The 14945-nt window shown below is 55.0% G+C and overlaps 1 protein-coding gene across 1 annotated transcript in view; it reads right to left on the bottom strand.

Moving 5' to 3' along the window:
* Positions 1 to 355: 355 nt before the first annotated feature.
* Positions 356 to 14945, bottom strand: part of ABCC8 (ATP binding cassette subfamily C member 8) — a 75446-nt gene continuing 60856 nt past the window's right edge. The window contains 22 exon segments of the mRNA XM_033121709.1: positions 356 to 556; positions 1098 to 1160; positions 1656 to 1711; positions 1714 to 1788; positions 2524 to 2627; positions 3028 to 3136; positions 3341 to 3419; positions 4289 to 4380; positions 4383 to 4418; positions 4568 to 4688; positions 5082 to 5195; positions 5712 to 5814; positions 8705 to 8797; positions 11422 to 11469; positions 11471 to 11514; positions 11517 to 11579; positions 12059 to 12143; positions 13221 to 13387; positions 13477 to 13575; positions 13577 to 13719; position 13876; positions 13948 to 14046. Of these exon segments, the coding sequence (XP_032977600.1) occupies positions 419 to 556; positions 1098 to 1160; positions 1656 to 1711; positions 1714 to 1788; positions 2524 to 2627; positions 3028 to 3136; positions 3341 to 3419; positions 4289 to 4380; positions 4383 to 4418; positions 4568 to 4688; positions 5082 to 5195; positions 5712 to 5814; positions 8705 to 8797; positions 11422 to 11469; positions 11471 to 11514; positions 11517 to 11579; positions 12059 to 12143; positions 13221 to 13387; positions 13477 to 13575; positions 13577 to 13719; position 13876; positions 13948 to 14046 (1932 nt within the window). The 3' untranslated portion in view covers positions 356 to 418.

Here is a 14945-nt window from a genome sequence, read left to right as displayed (position 1 = left end):
TACAGCTGGAAGGTGGCTATCCAGAACCAAGGAGAGAGGCCTCGGGAGAAACCAGATCTGCGACCTTGATCTTGCACTTCCATCCTTCAGAACTGTCAGAAATACATTTCTGTCGTTTAAGCCACACACGCTCTGGTACTTTGTTATGGCAGCCCTACGAGACTAATACAACCCTCATTTCACAGATAAGGAAACCCCCTGTGCCCACGCTCACAGCTCCTACAGGTCTGCCTAATGCCCAAGTCACGCTGGCTCCACCGGCCCCACAGTCCGCTCCAGCCCCTGCCCACCAGGACCAAGGCCTCGGGTAGGCCTCTGTATTTATAAATCTCTTTATTAATAAGTGATTTACAGTTTGAAAACCAGGTGGGAGGTGGGGGCAGGGTGGGGCATGGGATGGCACTTGGGCTCTGGCAGGTCACTTGTCTGCGTGGACGAAGGAGGCAAAGACGCTGTCCTTCCGGCTGAGCAGCTTCTCTGGCTTGTCAAACTCCAGGATGGCACCGCGTTTCAGGACAATCACCAGGTCTGCGCTCAGGATGGTGTGCACACGGTGCTGCGCCAGGCAGGAGGGGGCAGGTCAGGGTGGTGGGGGACGGGCGGGGCAGCTGACAGCACCCCTCCTGTAGCTTGGAGGAGGAGGCATGTGGCCAGAATGTCCAGTCTCTCTGGGGACTGCCCTTTCCTGGGGTGGCTGTGAGTCCAAGCCCTCCATCCATTAATAACCCCTTCAGCCCTCAGCAAGTCTCAGCTTTGCCCCAACCTCCAGGTTTCAAGTCTCAGAGATCCCCCCGCCTCCATGTTACTTCTATGGAGAAGTAACCCTAGCCTAGCGCACAGGGCCTTGGGACAGGGGTGGCCTTGGAACCTGGAGAATGAGACCGGAGGTCTGAGGGACATGTAGGTACAAATCCTCCCTCCCCCAAATCCTGCAATTCAGGCTCCCTGCAAGCCTTCCGGACTCCTTGCCCTGCCTAGCTCCAGGGTCCTTTGATTACCAGGCCCCAGTGATCCCAGGGCCTGCCCACTGATGACAGCCTCAGGAGGCCGGCCCTCTCTCTGGGTGTCCCCCTGCACCCCGCCAACAGGCCCCTTACCGCGATGGTGACCACCGTACGGTCCGCGAAGGCTGTCATCACCACCTTCTGGAGGATGTTTTCCTGCCAGGTAGGAGCAGCAGCTGTTGCTCACCTGCCTGGTAGATGGGGTCTGGCCTGGCTTTGGGGATGTGGGGCCCAGGCTTGCGGCCCAGCTCCCATCTGACCCCAGTCCTAGCTCTGCCCCCTCCCTCTGTCCAGCCCTAGTCCCCATAGGATTGACTAGGTTCCCAGCACTAAGGGCCGGATTCAGCCTGTTGGGAGCTCAGCTCCGTGCATGGATGTATGCTGTGAGTGTGTCTGGGGTGTGCTGTGTGCCGGGGTGATGGGTGTGAAGTCTCTGTGGGTCTGTGTGCAGCTTGTGTACATGTGGGTTATGAACAACAGACCCTAAGATGAGCGCGAGTCAGGGTTCCGGCCTTTTGCCCTTTCTGCCAGAAATGGCCCTTGATGCTAAAGGCAACTTGAACTTCAGGACGATTTTGTGCAAACTTCTCCCTAACACCCCCATAAAGCCCTCTCCAAAACCCCCATCCCATGGACGTGCCCAGGACCAACCGTAGCCATGTCGATGGAAGCCGTGGCCTCGTCCATGATGAAGATGCTGGTCTTCTCACGAAGGCCCTTGCCAGGCAGAACAGCTGCCTCTGGCCCTGGCTGAAATTCTCCCCGCCTTCTGTGATGATGGCATCTGAAATCAGCCCCAGGGAAAGGAGCAGGGCTGAGTGACTCCTGCGCTGAGTAGAGGCGATGGTATGGCTTGGGGGGTGTAGGGAAATGTGTGTACGGTGCCCATCTGTGGGTGTGTGTTGTGAGTAGTGGGGGTTCCTGTGCCTTAAACGACAACACGGACTACATGCATTACAAGGAGAAGAGCACGCTCTGGAGCTGCATGTGTGCACTGAGTGTGTATGTGCTTCATGTGTGGGGGCCGTGGTGGGCTGATTCTCTGAAGTCAAGGCTTGGCCAGCCTCTGCTGTCACAGGGGCTGCAGCAAATACACCAAGGCTCTGCAGCCTGCTGGGCTGGGGGCACAGTTGTCCTAGTAGCCTCGATGAGTGCCTGGTGCCCGGGATTTCCCAGTCTTTCCTCTCCTTCGTCTTTCGGGCAGCACTGGGCATGCAGGTGGCCAGGGAAGGACAGGGCTGAAAATACTGCTCTGATATCAGGGACTTGCAAGTTCCATCTCACAGTGACCCCTGTTTCCCGCCCCTGTGCCCTGCAGGAGGGGTCAGACCTTGAACTGACTAGTTGTATGACCTGGGGCAAGTCAGTTGACCTCTCTGAGCTCTTGTATGGTGAAAGGTGGGACTAAATGGTATCTGGAGTCCTGCCAGATGCCAGACTCCAAACTCTGGGAAAACCTAAGACCTGAGTTTTCCCACTAAAGGGGGGCCTGACCAGCTGCTCAGCCAGCAATAGTTACCAAGGCCTCCTGGCAGTGCCTTCACCACCAGCTTCAACTGGGCTATCTCCAGGGCCTCCCACAGCGTGCTGTCAGAGCACTTCTTCTCTGGGTCCAGGTTAAATCTGGAGGGTGACACAGAAAGCGCCCTTAGGGAGGGGCTCCATCTCCATGGGACTTTCAGGGAGTGAGGCTGGGAAAGCGAGCTGTGAATGAGAACTGACTGACTTGGGCGCCTGGCTGTGAGGGGGCACCAAGATGGTGGCATCTCAGACCTGCGGGTTTGGGGTAACCCTACCGGTGCCTGTCTAAGTCTAATGGGAAAGCGAAGGGCATGAGTGTGAGACTCCTCTGGAGAACCATGCCAGCCCGTCGTGCCTGAGCCTGAGCAGGACTGCCTGCCCAGGGAGGTGGGCATCCAGCTGAGTGCTCCTGGCCTCGCCCAGCCCCCTTCTTTGGGCTCCAGATCCCATGGAGCTGAGCCCAGTCTGGGGCTGTGGTGGCCTGCTGGCTGGGGGGACTCACCGGATGGTGCCGCTGAAGAGGACAGGATCCTGCAGGATGATGGAGAGGCGCGAGCGCAGGGTGTGCAGTGGTAGTTTGGCGATGTCAATGCCATCGATGATGATGCGCCCTGCATGGGGACAGTGTCACGGGCAGGGCACCGCTGAGGGGAACGGTGGTGCTGGGGCATGGTTCAGTCTGGGACACGGGTCCCAGTGAGGATGCAGGGGGAGACAGTGATTGCTGGGCCTCCTGTAATGTCAGAACATACGCCAGGACGGAGGTCCCGTCTCATAGCTGTGGGTACCTGTGGTGTGCCCACCGTACCACTCACCTTCGAACATGTCCACCATGCGGAAAAAGGCAAGAGAGAAGGAGGACTTCCCACTGCCCGTGCGGCCACAGATCCCGATCTAGAAAGAGAGGGGCAGGTATGTTGTGGAGGCTCTGGGGGTGGTTGGGAGCCTCTGCTGCTAGCTCTGGGGGTGCACAGGCATGGGAAGCCATAGCATGTCTTCTTGTCCTGGTTCTCTGACCAGCTTCTCTTTGGTCAGGGCTGAGCCCTGGGTTGAGTTTGTTTCCTGCAGTGGGCCCATGGGGACCCACAAGCAGGGGCAGGATGTAGACGTCCATCTACCTGAGCGTGGGGGTGGGCCTGGCTGTGCCTGATACTTGGCTGCAGGGGAGTTGGGGCACTAGTGTTCTGTGTGCATGTGTGGCAGGAGGGCATGGGGTGGCTGAGTGCCGTGTGCAGGGATGGGTCTGTTCGTCCCACTTTAAACTGGAGCCATCTCTGACCCCATCACTTCCTGGCCCTTGGGTACCAACTGAAATGACAATAAGGGACCAGTACAGAGCCAATGCTCATGACAAAGAGATGGACCGAGATGGGCAATGGCAGAGAGAGCAGAGGTGGAGTGAGGAGGGAATCAATCAGAAAGGTAGGTCAGAGTGCCAGACAGTGGCTCCCTCCCCAAGACAAAGGCGCCCCTAGGCCCCTGCTCTGAAGCTCAAGGGGCAGTGCTCTGGGAGAGTCCTGACCATACACAGTGTGTGTAGGGGGCTGACAAAGCCCCTCAAACCAGGCCAGTCAGGTGCCTGTCTCCTTGGTGGCTGAGTGAGAGCAGCAGGAGGAGAAGGAGTGAGGGAGGGAGGGGGCAGGTGGGCCGAGCCTTGTCAGTGTGAGTGGCCCAGGGCCAGGAGACTGGCTGTGCGGCATGCAGGGCCCTGGAGGGCCATAAGCCCTGCGAGGCTGCCAGCCCTGTGCTCTTCCATCCCTGACCTTCTGTCCTGGGGAGATGAGGGCGTTGACGTGCTTCAGCACGGGCTTCAGGGAGCTGTCGTAGCGCACGCTCAGGTTCTGGATCTGAATCTCCCTTGGTCCGGCCAGTTCTTTGGGATCAGCGATGGTTCTGGGGGCCAGGGGCGGGTCAGCCAGCAGGCATGGGCCACAGCTGTATCCAGGGGTGCTACCCTACCCCCAGGCTCCCTTGTGGTCCCCCTCAACCCAAACACGCCCCTCGTCCTGGCCGTCTCCCCAGAAGCCCTCCTGTACCCTCACCCAACAGCCCCTCGTAGCTCTCTGCCTCAGTTTTCAGGAGCCCGTGGATGCGTTTCACGGCCCCCAGCTGGATCTCCATGTCCGCCAGGTTCCTCACCATCCAGTTGAGATAGTTGGAGACCTGTGGGAAGTGAGCCGGTCACAGGCAGTGACCGTGTGGTTCTATCCGTTGTCATCAGGATGCTCTTCCTACAGCTGAGGGAGGGCCGGGGACCCTACTGTCTTTTGCTGCCCCCTGGCTGGCTGTTCGGGGTGGCCCTTCCTGGAGGCATGGAGAGAGTTACAATGAACTTGCCTCCACACCCACCACCCGCGTGGGCCCTGGGCCCTGGGTGAATGCCAGGACCCTGAAGTCAGCCCTCCTGCCCCATGCTCCCTGTGGCATCAGACTCAAAGTAGCTTGGGGTAAGGCTTGGGCGGCGTGCGGGGTGGGAGTCTCATTTGGGGAAGGTGCCCTGGGATTCCCTGGGTGCTGATGCCTGATGCTCCCCTGCCCCAGCCTGCTGCCACTCACCATTAGGGCATAGGTGAGGCCCAGGCCCACCAGGCCAGCAGAGAGCTCCCTGTGCAGGGAGTTGGAGATGGAGGTCACGGCGGCGATGAGGACCACACATGCACCAATGTACTCCTGTGGAGGGATGGCGGCTAGCCTGGGCCCTCGGGGTGAAGCCACAGTGTCCCCCCAGCCCCGTCTTCAGGGCAGAGCGTAGCTCAGCGGAGACAAAACTCACGTACATATGCAGGAGGCCTGTGAAGGCTGGAACTCCAGGAGACAACACGTGCACACAGCTTAGGCTCCCCCTACTCCCCACACACCTGCACACAAGCCTCACCGGCTGGCCCACACATGTACGTAAGGTATGTATCAGACACACACTTCTCACAGGTAAACACACACCGATTCTCGTTATTGGCACACACCTCAGATATACAGCCCCCAGGCAGTGATATGGAGAAGATGGGACTCAGGGCGGATACCAGGAGGGCTGGGAAAGCGGAGGGCTCTGTGCCCGCCCTCTGTGCACACGTGAGCTGGTACTCCACCCTCTCCTCCCACCTTCTGGTCTCTGTTGGCCCTTCCTGTGGCTCCACACCCCTATCAGAAACCCGTCCTGGGACCCGACGTGGGGTGGGTGGCACTTGCCATGCGGACTTCTAGCCATCTGTTGGCAGCTGTGAGGAAGAGGGAGGCGATATTGTTGGAGTCCGTGTACTCGAGGAGCTTCTGCTGGAAGCGGGCCTCGTACCTGGAGGGAGGGTGAGGAAGGTCCGAGGGAATAATCTTGGTCCAAGCGGCCCCGGGAACCTTCCCTAACCCTCTAAGATACAAGGTAGCTCTCTGCACAAGGGATTCTGGAGGCCTCTTTCCCACCCTCGTGCCCTCATCACACTCTCTCCTGAGTTACTACGTGTGGATCTGCCTCCTCTGTCTGACCAGCCTGGGCTCCTGGCATCGCTCTCCTTGGCCGTCCCTCAGACCTGGCGGGCTTGGGCCAGGCCCAGAGGAGGTAGGAATTCTCATTTGATGACGAACGATGGAATGAATGAAAGCCATCTCAGCTCTGGTCTCAGTGACACAACTGAAAGGACTCGGAGGTACTCATGACAAGCCTCGTTGGGCATTTGCTTTTTGCTCCTGGAAGATGTTTGTTCTGCTCTGATTCTTTCTTGGTGGAAGGCCTGTGCATGAACCATGTGTGTGAGGAGAGTGAAGTGAGTCTCTGAGGTGTGAGGAAGGGTGTGATTGCAGAGCCGCAGGGTGGATGTATGTGGATGGGTGAGGTGTCGGAGGCAAGGGTGAAACCATACACCCAAAGGGTTTCATTAAGTGTGTGTTGAAAATGTGTGAGTGCACGTGTGCGTGACGGGAGAGTCTGAGGGGTGTGTGATTGGCCTCAGGGGTGACTGGGCATGAGGGTGTGTGTGAGCTTCTGTGTGTGATCGGTGCATGACGGTGCGAGGACGTGGAAAGAGCCCCTGCACTGGGGCCTGCAGACCCAGGCTGGAGTCCAGTCTATTGCTGGCTTTGTGTCAGACTTTTTCCTCATCAATACATGGGGATAGTAATAGTTCTTACATGGACTGAAACAGCTCTGAGCCCAATACTGCAGTGCTGGGTACCATTGGAACATTGTTTGGGAAAAAGCAGGGGCTCTTAGAAACACCACAAGGTCAGACAGCTCTAGGTTCCAGCCCGGCACCAGCTTTCACTGGCTGTGTGGCCTCAAATTGGTTGCTCAGCCTCTGGGGGTTTCTTCTCTTCACTTTAGAAGGGGGCTAAAGTAACTGTGTCGTGGGGCTTTTGTGAGGATTAAATGCAACGAAAACATTTAGCACAGGGCCTGGTGCAATCAATAAATGCTACTTAGCTTTCAACAGGGCTGCTGGGCAGAAGCCAATGAATTAAACACATCCATGGGATGATTAAAAAGTTCATTCATTTAAAAACCATTCCCTGTGTCAATGCAGGATGGAGGAGGGCTCGCTGCATAGCAGTTCCGCTGGCCGACCACAGGCCTGGTCTGGGGCTGGTCGTAGGATGCTGCGATCCACTCGTGTCCTACCGAGAGGGTCTGGCCTCCTCTAGGAAGCCACAGTTTCTCCCCTAAGGCCCAGCCCGAAGGCCTGCAGGACTCCAATTATAAGAAAGACTTCACCAAAACTTGGAGTTAGGCCCAGGGGTATTGAGGGACCTGGAGGTTGAAGGAACTGGGGAAGTTCAGTCTTGAGAAGAGAAGGAGGCTGGAGGAGACCCCTGAATCATACTCCTGGCTCCAAGGAGCTTCTTTGTGGAAGATAGCACAGGCTTGCTTGGGAGCAGGGGATGTCCCAGGAGCAGAGCTAAGGCTGGGGCCGACTCTGCTTTGCATTCTTTACTCAGAGAAGATCTGTAAGAGGACCTTCCACTGGCCCCAGATGCCCTAGGGTGTGAGCAGGGGCTGCAGGGCTGCACCAGGGACCCAGGCACCTCTCCCAGGGCTGCAGCTGGACTTTGGGTGTTGGAGGATTTCAAACCTCCCTGGACCCTTGATTGGTCCTTGAGACCTAGGGTTACTCCTGGACACAGGGATTGGTGTAGCATGGTTACCGTCACACCCTGCACAGCTGTGCCATCCTAAAAATAACCTGAAATCACTCTCTCAGTGAGGCTTAGATACCAGAGCCCAGCCATCTGGGTCAGGGGGCTGGCCTGTCTGGATGGAGGAGAGATGCCTTAATACATGAGATGGAGACTGGGGCAGGGAACAATAGCACCCCTACTCCCCAGGCAGCCTCAGATGCTCCTGTCCAGCCCAACGTCACGCCTCAGGGTGGCAAAGGATGGGAGAGCCGCTGAAGTTTTCAGAGCATTCCTCCTGCCTGGGAACTCTTATTACCCTTTGAGTCCTAGCTCCAATGACACCTCCTGCCTTCTCTATGATGCCTTCCATGACTACTCCCCTTCTATGCTTGCTGTGTCCCCCTTTCTTTCAGTAACATGGCTTGTCTTGGCCTGTTCAAAGCCTGGACTGTAAACCACCTCCAGGGCAGAAGTTCATCTGACTCATCTCTCTCTTTTTAGTGCCTGGCAGGGACTCAGTATGCGGTGAATGGTCGGTAAAGGTTGAATGAATGAGCAGGTTCAAGTCTGGTCTTTGTGGGACCTTACACAGAGCAGTTATATAACCTCGCTGAGCTTTAGTTTGCTTAGCTGAGAAGAGGGCGCAACCACAATCACCACCTCAGAGTACAAGTTTGAGAATGAATGACACTGGCATGGAAAGTACACTGCATAGTATTTGGCTCATAGGAGATTCTCAATAAAAGGTGGCCTCAGGGCTGGCCCACAACGATGTAAGGACTTTCTAGCATTGGTGTGTGAGAACTTATTCCAGCCTTGTTTCTTTTGATGTTCTGCCTTAGTTCACAGAGGCTCTGGGCACGGCTGCAGGGCTGAGGTTTTCCTCTCTGGATCATACAGTAGAGCACACCTGGTCTGACCCCCCGGTGGACCTCATTTGGGCCTTGGGGACCGAGGAGGGGTTGGGAGAAGTGTGTCCTGGGCCTTCATAAGTGGAGCCCTGAGAATTGAATCTCATCACCCGTGACCCTGGTGCCCCCACCCCGCCCACCCCCATCCTGGGGTGAATGTGGTACCTGAAGGCCCGGATGGTGGTGAGGCCTTCCACAGTTTCAGCAAAGTGTGACAGCAGCGGGAGCTGGGTGGTGTCATCTAGCTGCTGCAGATCCCTGTGCCAGGGGAGCAGAGCGGAATGGTGAGGAGGGCAGGCTCAGGGCTCAGCCTGGGGCTGAATCCTAGCTCCACCCCCACCACCGTGTGGCAAATGGCTGCACCTCTCTAGGTCTGTGACAAGGGAAGACAGTGGTACCACGCCATCAAGTAGCTGTGCAGACTGGACAGCTCATTTACATAAAGTGCTTAACTGGAAGGCTGGGACAGGGACTGCATTCCTGGGCGTCACCTACCACTCATCTGTATCTGTTCCCCGTGCTTTTGCCACACAGCCTCACTCTGCGCTAAGGCTGGGCAGTCAGTGTTAGTTCCCTTTCCCTGGTGAACAACCTGAACCTTGGGATAGCTGGTCAAAGGAACAGAAAAGCCAACTCAAAGCTTTCAGTCCCCTCCCCAATAATCACAATAGATTTCAGCATATCTCCGGCCAGAATCTAAAGGGCTTCTTAAGGGGGAAAAGGCCAGCGGTTTCCATGGCAACCGATTTGCTCCTGCTCCCCACAGCTGCACCTTAGCAAGTGCGTTAGTGCCAGGGGAGGCCAGGTTGGGACGCTGGAAGCAGCTTTCTTGGACACACTGTCTCCAGGGCCAGGGTGGGTGCCAGGGGAACAGGGCAGTTTCTCTGGCAGAAGAAATGAACTTTGCAGAACAGCTTGTACAGTATTTAAAAAGCTGCTGTGATTTTGTGAATGTCAACGTTGTTCCTTGTGGGTCGCAGGGGATCCTGGATCATCTAGGCAGGAAGCCATTTATACAAATCTTGATCCTTGTGTGCAAGATGTGTGGCCAAGATGTATCTAAATTTAATTATTGTTAGGGCTAATCAGCATTTTGACTCATTTCTAAACAATTCTGTGCACTTGGGAAAGGTACTTAAGCTTTCTGACCACAACCTGCAGTAAGAAATACATTTTATATCACAAATCAGTATACACACACTGTGGGGACAGAGTCCCAGGGAGCAGTATCCAGGCTCTCAGCCTCACGTGGAAAGGTGTTGGCTCTGGTAACAGCCATCAGCTGTGACTAGTTGGCCATCAGCTGTAACCAGTTAGCCATTAGCCACTGGAACAACTGCCGTGGCTAAGCTAGTAAGCGCGGATTGAAGTTAGCAAGGGGTTGGTCGGTTGGTTGGTTGCTTGCTTGGCTGAGAAGCAGACGGCAGATTGCGGATCTTGTGGTTCCTGCTTCCTGTGTCTCCAACCGAGCCACCAGCGAGAATATAGTGGTATGAACCCCCTATCTGTGGCTCCGTGGGTGTTCCGTTTTGGCCTCACCATATCCTGTGTTCTTGTGCGGGGAGCAGGACTAGAGTCCCTGCGTGACACACACACATACCCTTACACCACCCAAACAAAGGTTTCATGAAGCAACACTGACTGTACTGTGTGAATACAGTCTGATATTTTTTGTTCTATTTCATTTTTTTAAAATACTGGTTGCCGATCTATGATAATAATTTCATAACCCACGGCGAGGTTGTAATTGGCAGATTGAGAAATGCTGGTCTAGAAGTTCTTTAATAATTCATCCCTATAATTCTTGATCTATGAGTTTAACAGAATCATTCTGTGGGGACGGAGTCCCAGAGAGCAGTTCCAAGCTCTCGGCCTCATGTGGAAAGGTGCAGGCTAGATTATTAGATGGCCATCAGCTTGTAATCAGATGGCATCCACTGTGGCTGGGTGCCATCAGCTGTTACTCGTTAGCCATTAGCCCTAATATAACTGTAGTGGCTACCTTGGGGCGTTTGCTTGGTTGGCAGAGAAGTGGATGGCAGCTAGTAAGTGCGGTTAGCAAGGCAGATTGCGATTGTGTTGTCCTACTTTCCTGTGTCTTGCCAGGCGCCAGCGAGATGGGGGTACAAGAAAACCCCTCGTTGGGGTCTGGCGGATGTTTGCTTTTGTGTCTCGACCACCGCCCTCGAGAATATAGTGGTATGACTCCCCTATCCATGGCTCCGTTGTGGTTCCTTTTTGGCCTCACCATATCCTGCGTTCTTGTGCGGAGAGTGGGACCAGAAGACCCTGCATTACACACTCCCAGAGAAAATTCCTAGAGAATGTTTCTTACAAAAGTTGAGTGGGAAAGAAGCATGGAGGTATCCAAGGCTCATGCGGTGTTGAGTGAATGTGATGAGAACGGCCGTGAGGGGATCCCTGGCATCAAGGCTTCCCGCCTTGCTCGGCACCCACGTGGGCTGGAAGGTGTGGTTTATCATAACATCCCTCACATCGGGTGCCCTCTGCCTTCACGCATCAGCTATCCCCCTGATCACTGGAGTCCTACAACCCTCCTGAGAAGTATGATGACAAAATGAAGTGAGAAAGGCCTAAACACATGCATACACACCGACCTAGCAGTTCCATTCCTGACCATACCTCCCAAGGACATAGGTCAGGCGTTAACTGCAGCAGGCGTGTGCTGGCAGACAGTTACATTAGGGTAGCGGAATAGGAATATTTCATTTCCTTCACGTCTATTTTCCTTTCTTGGGGAACCATGACTCTACTACTTTTATGATGACGACTCTCTCCAGAGTATTCAACTGCCCACTGCAAAGCCCCTTCCGTCCCCCACCCCAGCCCCAACCCTGGAGGCGGGCAAATGCTGCCATCACCTGGATGCCACCCGGAAGTACTTCTGGATGAAGTAGCACACGAGGCTAGGGGAAGAGGGCCACGAGGAACACAGGTGTGACATAGGAGATGACCGGCCCAGGGCGGAGACACAGAGCAGGGTGGAACGGCTCAGGCACTCCAGCGTGGATGGGATGTGCTGCGGGAGGAAAGGGTGGAGAGAGGGAGGTGAGTTTTGGTATTTGATGATGTTCAGCGGGTTCCCTGCACCACGTTTTCCTCTCTCACATATTGTAGGCACATGTCTGAATCTCTCCAGCTACACTGTAGGCTCCCTGAGGGCAGGAGTCAGGATTTGTTTTCTTACCACCTAGTAGATGGTAAATAAAAAACACAGACTGAATCCAAATAAATAGTCTCCACAAAAATCAGTCAACTTGGTTCAGAATATGCTGGAACCTTACGGAGTGAGCTGGGGGGTTCTTCAATGAAGCCAGAGGGATGTGGTTTCTCTCAGCCTTATGAGGAGGGTCTCACAAGCGGGGCTCAGCCCTGAGGCAGCATGATAATCAGATTGGAGCCCACTGGGTTCCCTCCCCAGGGCTCTGGTCCCCGGATCTGGGGAAGCCAGCAACAGACAGGGGCCTGGCCTCTCTCTGAACTGGGGAAAATGGTCACAGTGCTGTCTGTACCCTGGTCAATGGTGTTACAATCAGATGAAAATCTGTTCAGGATGCTTCCAAGGGGCGTGGTCTCAAAAAACCTAAGAGGGTAACCAGAAGGTATTCATTCGTTCAGTGATTTCATTTCTGTTTATTGTAAGACGGTAGTTATTTCTTTCATTTTGGTATTTCTGGAGTCATCCCAGCGGCGACAGCCTTTGCAGGTCATGGACATCTGGCCTGTTTCCCTGGGAATCCCCACAAGCAGCCCAAAGGGGTGCTGTGGTCCCTCATTAGCCTCTGTGACACTCAAGCCCATGTGTTTAACCACCGCCTCCCTTCTCAGCTGCTTGCTTGGCCTGACTCACTCAGCAGCTGTCCTCCCAGGGACACAGAGTCCTCTCCAGAGGGACAACCGGCCAGAGGGAACAGGGACCCAGGAAAGCCTGTCAGCTGGTTGACCCTGCGAGGCACTCTGGCTGTCTTCCTCTGTCTGTGACCCAGAGCCGGCCCAACCCCAACCAGAGAATTTCAGAACCACAAATCTGGACAAATAGAGGGTAGGTAAACGTTGAGGCCATGTCTGTGGGACACAAAGAACTCAAGAGGCTGAAAAATAAATGATGTAGTCAGATGGGAAGGCCTGGCATTAATGAGGCGGGGCCAGATGATCTGTTTGTCTGTTGTGTGTTTAAACCAAATAGGCCAGCCCATTGGGCAGTGACTTCTTTCACACCAAGCGGCTTTTGGGGTTTTTATCCATCTTACTACAGAAGATAAGAACAGCTACACCATGACCTCAGTGTCAAAACCTGCAGGGAGACGAAAGAGGAGGGGGAGAGCTGAACGCGGGGGTGGAGACGGGCAGATGTACCCGTCTAGGGAAGAGAAAATAACATTTACGCAGAGGCTGCAGACATTCACTCTGAAGGACTGTCGTGACAATTAGATGAGCTAACCCTGTCAAATGCCGAGCACCGTGTCTGGCTGAGTACATGCCAGTTTCCCTCTGCTTTCTGCCCTGAGCAGGGCACTTGCAACACATTTGGGTCTCCTTGAGTGTAGAGATTGGATATCACCGTTTTACAGATGGGACAACTGAGGCCCAGAGAATAGTGACTTGCCACAGCCCTAGCATGGCCGAGAGCCCTCTCCTGTGCTGGGGGCTCCCAGCGTACCTCATGGGAGCCAGGATGATCCGGTTCAGCAGGCTGCGGTGCAATCTCTTGGCCACCTTCAGCCCTGTCCACTCGACTGTGACAGAGGTGACCAGGCACAGCACGATGCCCAGGCTGCAGAGCACCGTAAACACCATGGCATACACTGTCTGGTCCAGGGAGCACTCCTGGCCGGGCAGAGAACGAGGAGGGTCCCGGGGGTGTCCATGGCTCAGCCCCCTCCCCCCAGCGCCTGCCCTGGGGCTGCCAGCCCCACCTGGCTGAAGGAACAGTTCCTGGCCATGGGGCTCAGGGTCAGGGCGCTGTCGGTCCACTTCGCCAGCCAGTAGTCGATGGCCACCAAGACCATGTGCTTGAAGCAGCTGGGAGAAGACGAGCAGCGACAAGAGCAGGATGCCAGCCGACGACAGATACTTGGCGCAGGCTCGCCACGGGATCTTGGCGCGCTGATGCAGCACCGACGACAGATTGTCCTCCTCCTCACTCTCGGCTACCTCCTCTGTAGGCCGCAAGAACCCACCCTGTGGCTTCACAGTTCATATCCCTCTCAGGGTGAACCAGGGGCTATGTTGTTCCCACTTACAGATGGGAAGACTGAGGTACACAGAAGGGAAAGGATTTAATCAAAGGCACACTATCTTACCACCCTCAGGACCCTAAACCTTAGTGTCCTCGTGGTCGATCGGACCTCAGGCCATGATTTCACTCCCAGTCCCGCTGTCAGTACCTTCCTCCTCTTCTCATCTTGTAGGAGGCCATCTCTTGAGGACATGGCACAGGGCAGACCCTGGGGTGGCTCTGGGGCTTTTCTCTCCACGACGGTCTCCTGAAAGACAAATAGGCCTGGCCAATGTCCTCAGGGTGCACAGAGGGGAAAAGGGAGAATGGGGGGTAAGCACCCCTGGTAATGATCAGTGTCAGTTTCCAGATTGCCCTTGCCTGGGGAGGGTCCAGATGGACACATGTTTGTCTTGCCAGAATTTACTCCTTCCCCTTCATCAGCTAACAGCACACAGTGTCCCTGTGGGAGACCACCTCTCCCCTATTCTTATTCTCTGTGATTCAGGTGTGCTGGTCATTCTCCCTGGCTCCAGGGGTGGGCAATATTCTCACATTCCACATCCCTGGCCACCATTATTTGTTTAGGGGTGGGCACATGACCAAATTGGACCAATGAGAGTGAGCCCTGGGACTTTTGCTAAAAATTGTGAAAGAGGCACTCTCCTTTCTGGCAGGTTGTTGATCTGGGAGAATGTAAACCTGAGACTGCCAATGGCCCTCACTGCTACCGTGGGAATGAAGCCAATTAAGGGAGGCAGAGCCAAGGGATGGGGAGAAAACAGATTCCTGATGACATTGTTTTACTGCCTGGATCCAGCTCCACTGTAGCTATGACATCCCTGGACTTTTTGGTTTTATGAGCCAACAAATCCTTAACTCCCACCCCCACCACGTTTTAGAATTTGGTTTAGCCAGTTTGAGTTGATTTTCTGAAACTTTGTAAACTAAATGATATCTATTTCAGGATAAAAGGAAGGCATCCATCTGATTGTGCCTTGGGTAGCTGGCACAGGTACTGCTTCTCCTCTGGCAGGAGTAAGTTCATGTGCAGCTCCCATATCTGTCCTTTGGGGGGTTTCCTGGGTCCAGTGAGGGCAGGAAGACCTTTATGAGTTGAGTTCTAGAAGAACCTTCCCCTCAGGGGGTGGCTGCCTGGCCCCCAGG

This window comes from Rhinolophus ferrumequinum, chromosome 11 (assembly GCF_004115265.2).
Source record: "Rhinolophus ferrumequinum isolate MPI-CBG mRhiFer1 chromosome 11, mRhiFer1_v1.p, whole genome shotgun sequence".
In the NCBI taxonomy this organism is placed as follows: domain Eukaryota; kingdom Metazoa; phylum Chordata; class Mammalia; order Chiroptera; family Rhinolophidae; genus Rhinolophus; species Rhinolophus ferrumequinum.
The sequence above is the reverse complement of the archived record's forward strand: the minus strand, read 5'-3'. Positions and strand labels throughout refer to the sequence as shown.